The sequence below is a fragment of the Bos javanicus genome, chromosome 23 (genome assembly GCF_032452875.1).
Source record: "Bos javanicus breed banteng chromosome 23, ARS-OSU_banteng_1.0, whole genome shotgun sequence".
NCBI lineage: Eukaryota > Metazoa > Chordata > Mammalia > Artiodactyla > Bovidae > Bos > Bos javanicus.
Genome location: NC_083890.1, coordinates 30,437,561 through 30,449,306, shown reverse-complemented (window position 1 = coordinate 30,449,306; position 11,746 = coordinate 30,437,561). Strand labels below are relative to the sequence as shown.

The 11,746-nt window shown below is 40.2% G+C and overlaps 1 protein-coding gene and 2 non-coding genes across 3 annotated transcripts; 1 reads left to right on the top strand and 2 right to left on the bottom strand.

Annotated features, from left to right (window-relative positions):
* Positions 1-72, bottom strand: TRNAA-UGC (transfer RNA alanine (anticodon UGC)). The gene has a single exon. It is a non-coding gene; the product is annotated as a tRNA-Ala (tRNA).
* Positions 73-4,131: 4,059 nt separating this feature from the next.
* LOC133236559 (elongation factor 1-alpha 1-like) lies at positions 4,132-5,708 on the top strand. Its single transcript, XM_061398646.1, has one exon. The coding sequence runs from the start codon at positions 4,202-4,204 to the stop codon at positions 5,588-5,590; it is 1,389 nt and encodes a 462-aa protein (XP_061254630.1). The 5' UTR covers positions 4,132-4,201; the 3' UTR covers positions 5,591-5,708.
* Positions 5,709-7,483: 1,775 nt separating this feature from the next.
* Positions 7,484-7,556, bottom strand: TRNAF-GAA (transfer RNA phenylalanine (anticodon GAA)). Its single transcript has one exon. It is a non-coding gene; the product is annotated as a tRNA-Phe (tRNA).
* Positions 7,557-11,746: the final 4,190 nt, after the last annotated feature.

Genomic DNA, 11,746 nt, shown 5'->3' with positions numbered 1-11,746 from the left:
TGGAGGTGCCGGGGATTGAACCCGGGGCCTCATACATGCAAAGCATGCGCTCTACCACTGAGCTACACCCCCTCACTGGCTACTTTTTTGCTAATACTTTTCTGGAAATTAATTTTGTTTCCTGAGGCTCTGGATTCCTGAGCCTCTTGACAGTAGCGTTTAATGCCAAGTTTTAGGCCGGAGACCCTCAGAAACCAAAGAAGGATATTGATACTCTAGCGTATAGAAGTTGTGCCAGGGATCGAGCCCGGGGCAAGGCAAAAGATTGGAACTTATCAGATAACCACAGGAAGTTTCCACAGTGGCCTTAAAACATGGTTGGGGTCTCCTATTACGCTGACAAGAAATCAAATCAAGTCTCAGTATCTGGCTTTTAGATTTCCTCCAAATTTGTCTTAGTGGCTCAGTAGTAAAGAATCGGCCGGCCAATGTAGGAGGTGCAAGAGAGGCGGGTTTGATCCTGGGTCAGAAAGATCCCCTGCAGTAGGAAATGGCAAACTACTCCTGTACTCTTGCCTGAAAAATTCCATGGACTAAGGAGCCTGGCAGGCTACAGTCCATGGGGCACCAACAGTCAGACATGACTGAGCACACATGCACAAAATGTCTTAAACTGAGACATCCAAGGCCATTGAAATTCAGCTTCTTTCTAGCCTAAAACGCTCCGTGGTATTTGCTGTTCGTTCCACTGGAATATTAAGGACTAGATTTGATGGAGGAAAGCCACAACCAGTAAAACACCTTAGAGCAAAGCATTCAGCCTTGCAATTTAAGGGGCTTCCCCCCCCCCCCGCCCCCTCTTCTAACCTATGCACCAGGGTAATTCAGCAGACTCACCAATAATCCAAAATCTCTTCTTCATAAGGCATGAATGAAACAACAGCTTTAGCAATGGAGAGGAGTGTTAGACTATGAGAGTGAGACCAAAGACATACAACCACAAGATATTAGGGATAAAGAAAAAATATGTGTGTGTTTGCTCAGTCATTCAGTTATTTAGGAAGGCAAGAAAAGCCATGTCACTACAAATGGAAAAAAAACTGCAGAAAATGTTTTAAAAATTCTTTTGGAAGTGGGAGAAAGATTGGAAATGGAGAAGATGAGCCAGCTTTGCTCTTGTTAAACTCAAGATCTATGTGGTGCACACTTGAGAGAACATTACATGGCAAACTCAATTACTCCCAGCCTTGGATTTGTGAGTAATCAGTAGACACATGGATGTGGATGGTGGATAAAGACAGAAAAGTGTGCTCATTAGTGATATTCGAAGGAAAATAAGCTTGTTCCTGGACATTTCTTGAATACTGGGATCTACTATGATTAAAACTGTGTTCTTTGAACTACACAAGACCACAAGAAAACAGATTTTCTGACAGTAGATTTCTAGTGGTTAATACCTTCTCCTTCTGGTTTGCCCGTTAATGAACTTTTGCCAATATTCACAAAATAATTTTGAGTTCCTCTTGAAATTGGAAGAATATAATTTGCCTGACAGGCTTGTACCTTCAGTATTCTTTAGCTCGTGAACTGCTAAGGAGGATTACTGTGACTGGTGCTATAAAATATGATTCTTTCCAATATTAAGAAGGTTTGCAGAAACACTTCTGGGTCATAATGTGTTGCTCCTGGAGAAAACTGCATGTCTATTGGATTCTCAGGGATTCATAATAATAAGGTATACTTTTTTTTCTTTTTGCCCCATGAACAAGTTTGGAATTTTAAAAATTAATGTTGAGTAACTGTTTTGTACACCTGAAACTAATATGATATTGTAAATCATCTATGCTGCTAAGTCACTTCAGTCATGTCCGACTCTGTGCGACCCCATAGACGGCAGCCCACCAGGCTCCCCCGTCCCTGGGATTCTCCAGGCAAGAACACTGGAGTGGGTTGCCATTTCCTTCTCCAATGCATGAAAGTGAAAAGTGAAAGTGAAGTCACTCAGTCGTGTCTGACTCTTAGCGACCCCATGGACTGCAGCCTACTAGGCTCCTCCATCCATGGGATTTTCCAGGCAAGAGTACTGGAGTGGGGTGCATTGCCTTCTCCAAATCATCTATACTTCAATTCAAAAAAAAAAAAAATCTAGACTATGGATTCATTTAATACATAATTCTTATGAGGAATTAAACTTGTAAATTGAGAAACAGAACACACTCATGCCATATATACTCAATTCAGAAAATCTGAAAATCAATGACATACAGGTTTAATGCTGCACTGTCCAAAATGGTAGCCACTAGCCACTTTGAGTATTAAACACTTGAAAAGATGAGATGTGCTGTAAGTATAAAATATATACCAGACCTCAAAGACTTAATATGATATTTAAAATTTAACCCATATCACTAATAATTTTTATTGACTATTTAAGTGATGTTTGATATACCAAGTCATTTATATAGTCTTCTTAAACCAAGACCATCTATTTTTATTTTTAATGAGACTACTACAAAATTAAAAGTTATAAAAGTGACTCATTTATGGCTTTATTATATTGCTATTGGACAGCCATAGCTACAAGAAGATATTACATGTTTAGGTGGTGTTCTGGGAGAATCCAAGAACCATATGTGTGGACATGACACAAAGCATTTACTTGCATGATTTCCTTTGATAGTTATAGTAGTCTTTTTGACATAAACACTATTAGCCTTATTTTTAAGATACTGAATGGAAAACTAATTATGTTTTGTGAATTACCCAAGACCTCTCACTTCAATAGAATATAAAGGGATCATTACTGAATTAGGCAATAAAATACTCAATGATGCTGTTTGTCCAATCACATGTTTCTTTATGAGATAAAATGCAAGCTTCTGAACTGAGGAGGGATAGGTAGCTAATGGATAGTTTCTAACACCAAGTTCCTGTATAGTGAATGTCCCTATATGGCCCCCTACTGCTTCTAAGTTTGTAACAATTTTCAATTTGCAACTTGATGCAGTTCTGATGTTGAAATATTGTTGATTATTTTCTTCTGATGTAATGTCCAAGAATTGTTAGTAGAAAACAGACACTGTGAAACTGAAACAGAAATTCAAAAAGAAGAAAATAATTCAAAATGACATAAAGGATAACAAAGAGCTTCAAGGGAAAAAAGTTGAAATAAAAAGGAAAAAATGTATTTGTATCTGAGTCTTGATGACTTTACTGTCCATTTGCTTTCATTTTTCAGTATTCTTGGTCCCTTTGTGAAAATTCAACAGAATAATTCTTAAAGAAGTGCTTATTTTCATTCTTTCCTAGATAATAAAATAGAAATAAGATGTGTAAATTCTAAATAGAGGTGCAAGATTGAAGGAATGTCTTGTCAAAAACAAAACTTGCGATGGTCTTGTAATTGTTTAAAAGTTTGAGAATGTTCACCAAAGCTCCTATTCCAACAGTTTAAAAAGGGGGTGGACTCAAGATGAAAACTCGTATTTTCTGATTGGAAAATTTTTCTTGTGTGTACCACTTCCACATATATACATTTATACAGTGTAGTAGTTCTTTTTCTACAGCTTCCCCCCGCCCCACCACCACCAATTTTTGTGATTAAAAAGATCACACACATGTCGAGTCCAGCTCGACAGCACAGGTTCCTGAAAGCACCAGGTGACGAAAGAATGAGAAACACTCAAGAAAGTTACAATGGGGATCAGGGGACCAACACCACCAGGAGGTGAAGGTGCCCAAACTGACCTCAAGCCTGCTTTATTATACTTTTTGAGACTTGCTTGTACATCTTTCTATGATCATAGCAGGCCAAGTGGCCTTCAATGATAATCCTGTGCAGTTAACATTTTTGTATCCCTGTTTTTCTGCCTCAAGGACAGATCCAGTTAATCTTTATGTGCCTCCCAGGTGCCAAAGATAGAACAGTCTGTTGATGGTTTTCCATCCCCAGGTATACATCTTGCTTTCAAGATGTTTTTTTTGTTCCTTCTTGGATTCCTTCAGGAGTCACATAACTGAGTCATGTCCTTTCAGCAAGATTGTTTAATTCTTTTGCCAGGCCTTTTAGTAGGCCTGTCTCCTAGACACACACACATCAAAGCAGAAATGAATTGTAAGTGCAAGAGGTTGTAGCATATTGTAATTTCTTAGCTCCTAGGAAAATAATTTCCTGGGTTTTAAAACTTTAAATAGCTTTTTCGCAACGGGTTTGCCGCCAGGACACAGGTGTCATGAAAACCACCGTTAAACCTAAGCCAAAATGGGAAAGGAGAAGACCCACATCAACATCGTTGTCATTGGGCACGTAGATTCAGGGAAGTCTACCACGACTGGCCATCTGATCTACAAATGTGGCGGGATCGACAAGAGAACAATTGAAAAGTTCGAGAAGGAGGCTGCCGAGATGGGAAAGGGCTCCTTCAAATATGCCTGGGTCTTGGACAAACTTAAAGCTGAACGTGAGCGTGGTATCACCATTGATATCTCCCTGTGGAAATTTGAGACCAGCAAGTACTATGTTATCATCATTGATGCCCCAGGACACAGAGACTTCATCAAAAACATGATTACAGGCACATCCCAGGCTGACTGTGCTGTCCTGATTGTTGCTGCTGGTGTTGGTGAATTTGAAGCCGGTATCTCCAAGAACGGGCAGACCCGTGAGCATGCCCTTCTGGCTTACACCCTGGGTGTGAAACAACTAATTGTTGGCGTTAACAAAATGGATTCCACTGAGCCACCCTATAGCCAGAAGAGATACGAAGAAATTGTTAAGGAAGTCAGCACCTACGTTAAGAAAATTGGCTACAACCCCGACACAGTAGCATCTGTGCCAGTTTCTGGATGGAGTGGTGACAACATGCTGGAACCAAGTGCTAATATGCCATGGTTCAAGGGATGGAAAGTCACCCGTAAGGACGGCAATGCCAGTGGAACCCCCCTGCTTGAAGCTCTGGATTGCATTCTGCCACCAACTCGCCCAACTGACAAACCCTTGCGTTTGCCTCTCCAGGATGTCTATAAAATTGGTGGTATTGGTACTGTCCCTGTGGGTCGTGTGGAGACTGGTGTTCTCAAACCTGGCATGGTGGTCACCTTTGCTCCAGTCAATGTAACAACTGAAGTGAAGTCTGTAGAAATGCACCATGAAGCATTGAGTGAAGCCCTTCCTGGGGACAATGTGGGCTTTAATGTCAAGAACGTGTCTGTCAAAGATGTCCGTCGTGGCAATGTGGCTGGTAACAGCAAAAATGATCCACCCATGGAAGCTGCTGGCTTCACAGCTCAGGTGATTATTTTGAACCATCCAGGCCAAATCAGTGCTGGATATGCACCTGTGCTGGATTGTCACACAGCTCACATTGCTTGCAAGTTTGCTGAGCTGAAGGAGAAGATAGATCGTCGTTCTGCAAAAAAGCTGGAAGATGGCCCTAAATTCTTGAAATCTGGTGACGCTGCCATCGTTGATATGGTTCCTGGCAAGCCCATGTGTGTCGAGAGCTTCTCTGATTATCCTCCCCAGGGCCGTTTTGCTATGCGTGACATGAGACAGACAGTCGCTGTGGGTGTCATCAAAGCAGTGGACAAGAAGGCAGCTGGAGCTGGCAAGGTCACCAAGTCTGCCCAGAAAGCTCAGAAGGCTAAATGAATATTATCCCCAACACCTGCCACCCCAGTCTTAATCAGTGGTGGAAGAACGGTCTCAGAACTGTTTGTCTCAATTGGCCATTTAAGTTTAATAGTAAAAGACTGGTTAATGATAACAATGCATCGTAAAACCTTCAGAAGGAAAGGAGAATGTTTTTGTGGACCATATGTTTTGTGTGTGGCAGTTTAAGTTATTAGTTTTTAGAATCAGTACTTTTTAATGAAAACAACTTGACCAAAAATCTGTCACAGAATTTGAGACCCATTAAAAAAAGTTTTATAAAACTCCTAGAGGAGAACATAGGCAAAACACTCTCTGACATACATCACAGCAGGATCCTCTATGACCCACCTCCCAGAATATTGGAAATAAAAGCAAAAATAAACAAATGGGACCTAATTAACCTTAAAAGCTTCTGCACATCAAAGGAAACTATTAGCAAGGTGAAAAGACAGCCTTCAGAATGGGAGAAAATAATAGCAAATGAAGCAACTGACAAACAACTAATCTCAAAAATATACAAGCAACTCCTACAGCTTCACTCCAGAAAAATAAACGACCCAATCAAAAAATGGGCCAAAGAACTAAATAGACATTTCTCCAAAGAAGACATACAGATGGCTAATAAACACATGAAAAGATGCTCAACATCACTCATTATCAGAGAAATGCAAATCAAAACCACTATGAGGTACCATTTCACACCAGTCAGAATGGCTGCGATCCAAAAGTCTACAAATAATAAATGCTGGAGAGGGTGTGGAGAAAAGGGAACCCTCTTACACTGTTGGTGGGAATGCAAACTAGTACAGCCACTATGGACAACAGTGTGGAGATTCCTTTAAAAACTGGAAATAGAACTGCCTTATGATCCAGCAATCCCACTGCTGGGCATACACACTGAGGAAACCAGAAGGGAAAGAGACACGTGTACCCCAATGTTCATCGCAGCACTGTTTATAATAGCCAGGACATGGAAGCAACCTAGATGTCCATCAGCAGATGAATGGATAAGAAAGCAGTGGTACGTATACACAATGGAGTATTACTCAGCCATTAAAAAGAATACATTTGAATCAGTTCTAATGAGGTGGATGAAACTGGAGCCTATTATACAGAGTGAAGTAAGCCAGAAGGAAAAACATAAATACAGTATACTAACGCATATATATGGGATTTAGAAAGATGGTAACAATAACCCGGTGTACGAGACAGCAAAAGAGACACTGATGTATAGAACAGTCTTATGGACTCTGTGGGAGAGGGAGAGGGTGGGAAGATTTGGGAGAATGACACTGAAACATGTAAAATATCATGTAAGAAACGAGTTGCCAGTCCAGGTTCGATGCACGATACTGGATGCTTGGGGCTAGTGCACTGGGACGACCCAGAAGGATGGTATGGGGAGGGAGGAGGGAGGAGGGTTCAGGATGGGGAACACATGTATACCTGTGGTGGATTCATTTTGATATTTGGCAAAACTAATACAATTATGTAAAGTTTAAAAATAAAATAAAATTTAAAAAAATAAATAAATAAAATAATATTCTCCTTTAAAAAAAAAAACTTTAAATAAAATACCTCAGTGGAATAGAAACCAAATTGGAGCGAAACACACACACACACACACACACACACACACTCTTTGCATTTGAGGGAGCGAAACACACACACACACACACACACACACACACACTCTTTGCATTTGAGGGAGCGAAACACACACACACACACACACACACTTTGATTGCATTTGAGGGAGCGAAACACACACACACACACACACACACACACACACACACTCTTTGATTGCATTTGCGAAAAGCCGTAAACACCGTTGTCAGATACAGACATATCTAACGGGTTCGTAATTACACGAAAGTAAAACCAAGTTGCCGAAACCCGGGATCGAACCAGGGACCTTTAGATCTTCAGTCTAACGCTCTCCCAACTGAGCTATTTCGGCCACTTACGAAAAATGTACTTAGTTGTTTCCCCAAAATAGCAGAGTTTTCAGTCGTGAGGGCTAAATTTACCTCATTCGATATCGTCCATGCATTCGCGCCCATATATACTGGTTCCCCTGAAATCCATGTCTAAAAATAGGATCCAATTTTAGGAGACAGTGGATGGGTTGATAGAAAAGGAGGGAAGTAAAGGGAGAGAAAAAGATTAAAAACAAAAAGCTTCATATATTTCTGCTTGATCTCTTTCGGCTACTCCACTAATTCAAAGACTGCTCAGAAAACTGAGGGAATTCAGAATGAAATTATTGACTCATCTTTCAGTTCTTTTTCTGTCTTGCTCTTTAATGACAAGGCTAAAAGAGTGATTGGGCACGTTAATGTGGAGACCGACTTATTGCTTCGGATGGAAGAAATTCGGAAGGAGCCAATTCTTCTCTTTTATTTACTCTCTTTTCCTGGCTTTCCTTATGCTGACACGTGGCCAGTTAGTGCGGGGACCAGAGAATAGAAACCAGAATCACTTTTAAAGGCAATCCGTCGGACAATGTGTTTATTTCCGTGTGAGCAAGCAAAACGTGTTTTTTAAACGAGAAAAGAAGATGCATGTGTATGGTTTCCAATCCTCTCGTAAAGAAAGGATACACCACTCCTGAACGACACCTCTCATAACAGAAAGATCCTGAGGATCTTTTTTGAAATAGTAATCATATTTCTGAGGAAGTCTTCAAAGATTGGATAGTTGGCCGGATACAAAAGCCATTGTCTCAAATCCCACTATTTCTTAAACCTTTAAATTATATCCTCTTAAGCTGCGACCCTGGGAGAAATGGAAGGATAGCAAACCAAATAATACCGTTTCTGCTCTTAAGACATTTCATCCCATCAGTTCTTTCTAAGGTTCCCGCCCCAGCAGGAACCCCAACTACCTGGAGGCATTTTTTTCTGCAACGACCAGGAAAGATTTCCGAGTGGAACTTTTCCCCTGACGTCAACTTCTCTCCTTTTCTCTTTCCTATTCTTATAAAAATTTGCAGCTCCTCTCCTCCTTAAGAAAAGATGAACTACAGTCTGAGAGAAGGTATTTCAATGCTTATGTTTAAGGAAAGACATTATCTGTGAAGAACTTTTACAAAACACTAAGAAAAAGACTAAAATCTCATTAAGAACAAATTAACAGCAGGTCACAAAAAGAGGATACCCAAAATAGCCAATAAGCAATTTAAAAGGTGCCTAACATAATATGCCCTGAGGGAAATGTAAATTTAAAAACCGAATGAAATAATACTTCTCTTCACTGGAATAAATTACCTAAGATATAAGCATCTGAATGCAGAGTTCCAAAGAATAGCAAGGAGATAAGAAAGACTTCTTCAGCGATCAATGCAAAGAAATAGAGGAAAACAACAGAATGGGAAAGACTAGAGATCTCTTCAAGAAAATTAGAGATACCAAGGGAACATTTCATGCAAAGATGGGCTCGATAAAGGACAGAAATGGTATGGACCTAACAGAAGCAGAAGATATTAAGAGGTGGCAAGAATACACAGAACTATACAAAAAAGATCTTCACGACCAAGATAATCATGATGGTGTGATCACTCACCTAGAGCCAGACGTCCTGGAACGTGAAGTCAAGTGGGCCTTAGAAAGCATCACTATGAACAAAGCTAGTGAAAGTGATGGAATTCCAGTGGAGCTATTTCAAATCCCGGAAGATGATGCTATAAAAGTGCTGCACTCAATATGCCAGCAAATTTGGAAAAGTCAGCAGTGGCCACAGGACTGGAAAAGGTCCATTTTCATTCCAATCCCAAAGAAAGGCAATGCCAAAGAATGCTCAAACTACCACACAATTGCACTCATCTCACACACTAGTAAAGAAATGCTCAAAATTCTTCAAGCCAGGCTTCAGCAATATGTGAACCGTGAACTTCCAGATGTTCAAGCTGGTTTTAGAAAAGGCAGAGGAACCAGAGATCAAATTGCCAACATCCACTGGATCATGGAAAAAGCAAGAGAGTTCCAGAAAAATATCTATTTCTGCTTTGTTGACTATGCCAAAGCCTTTGACTGTGTGGATTACAATAAACTGTGGAAAATTCTGAAAGAGATGGGAATACCAGACCACCTGACCTGCCTCTTGAGAAACCTATATGCAGGTCAGGAAGCAACAGTTAGAACTGGACATGGAACAACAGACTAGTTCCAAATAGGAAAAGGAGTACGTCAAGGCTGTATACTGTCACCCTGCTTATTTAACTTCTATGCAGAGTACATCATGAGAAACGCTGGACTGGAAGAAGCACAAGCTGGAATCAAGATTGCCGGGAGAAATATCAATAACCTCAGATATGCAGATGACACCACCCTTATGGCAGAAAGTGAAGAGGAACTAAAAAGCCTCTTGATGAAAGTAAAAGAAGATAGTGAAAAAGTTGGCTTAATGCTCAACATTCAGAAAACAAAGATCATGGCATCTGGTCCCATCACTTCATGGGAAATAGATGGGGAAACAGTGGAAACAGTGTCAGACTTTATTTTGGGGGGCTCCAAAATCACTGCAGATGGTGACTGCAGCCATGAAATTAAAAGACGCATACTCCTTGGAAGAAAAGTTATTACCAACCTGGATAGCATATTGAAAAGCAGAGACATTACTTTGCCAACAAAGGTTCGTCTAGTCAAGGCTATGGTTTTTCCTGTGGTCATGTATGGATGTGAGAGTTGGACTGTGAAGAAGGCTGAGCGCTGAAGAATTGATGCTTTTGAACTGTGGTGTTGGAGAAGACTCTTGAGAGTCCCTTGGACTGCAAGGAGATCCAACCAGTCCATTCTGAAGGAGATCAGCCCTGGGATTTCTTTGGAAGGAATGATGACGCTAAAGCTGAAATTCCAGTTCTTTGGGCACCTCATGCGAAGAGTTGACTCATTGGAAAAGACTCTGATGCTGCGAGGGATTGGGGGCAGGAGGAGAAGGGGACGACAGAGGATGAGATGGCTGGATGGCATCACTGACTCGATGGACGTGAGTCTGAGTGAACTCCGGGAGTTGGTGATGGACAGGGAGGCCTGGCATGCTGCGATTCATGGGGTCGCAAAGAATCGGACACAACTGAGCGACTGAACTGAAATGAAGAGAACTGATAACATCAAGAGCTGTTGAGTATGTGGAGCAACTGGAATAGTCACTCTCACACTGCTGATGAGACTGTAAACTGGTGCACACACATTAGGAAACTATTTGGAAATACAGACTAAAATTAAATATACATATAAGCTATGCCCCCACCCAATAAAAAAAAATCCCAACTGCATTTATACCCAAGAGAAATGCATGACTATTTTCCTTGAAAGACATATACAGGAATGCCAGTGACCACATTAGACATTTCAGACCAAAACTAGGAGCAGTCTAAATATACATCAACAGTAAAATGGATTTAAAAGTTTTGATGCATAGTATTCATACAATGGATTACTACGAACAACGAAAAAAGAACTACTGATACTAGCAACAATATGGATGTATCCAACTTTTAAAAAAATGAATGAAAAATCCATACTAAAATTAGTACATATTGTATGATTCTACTTATATTATTTCAAAACACACAAAAAACTAATCCATGGTGATAGAAGTTAGAGAGTGGTATTGATTGGGATGAGTCACAAGGAAGCTACCGGGGGTTGAAATATCATTTATCTTTGCCAGAGCTATTGATTACATGGCATGTAACCCATGAGGCTGAATAATGAAATTTCATCCATTTTTGTTTATATTAATTAAGCCTCAATTTAAATAACAAAAAAAGAAGAGAAGGAACAAAAAAGATCTCCTTGGATATCTCTTTGCCTCCAGTACATCTTATCTCTTTATTAGTATTTGAATTTCAGATTGTGGTCTGTAGACTGGTATCTGGCTAAGAATTGTTTTCTACCCATTTGAGAGCATGAGGAACTTTTTATATGAAGTGGACAATACCAGGACATAGGACTACTTTTGTTGAATACAGTAGAAACAATTTCAGGGGCTTTCAGAATTTCAGAAATAATAATCTCTGGAATGAGGAAGTGACAGCACCTGAGAGGCACCTGCCAAGTGAATTTTAATAAAAATTAATAAAATGTGTAGGGCTTCCCAGGCAGCTCAAATGGTAAAGAATCTGCCTGCAATAAAATGTGTATATCT

What these genes read in the sequence shown, in the direction of transcription:
- LOC133236559 (XM_061398646.1), top strand. Translation starts at nt 4,202, where the DNA reads ATGGGAAAGGAGAAGACCCACATCAACATCGTTGTCATTGGGCACGTA.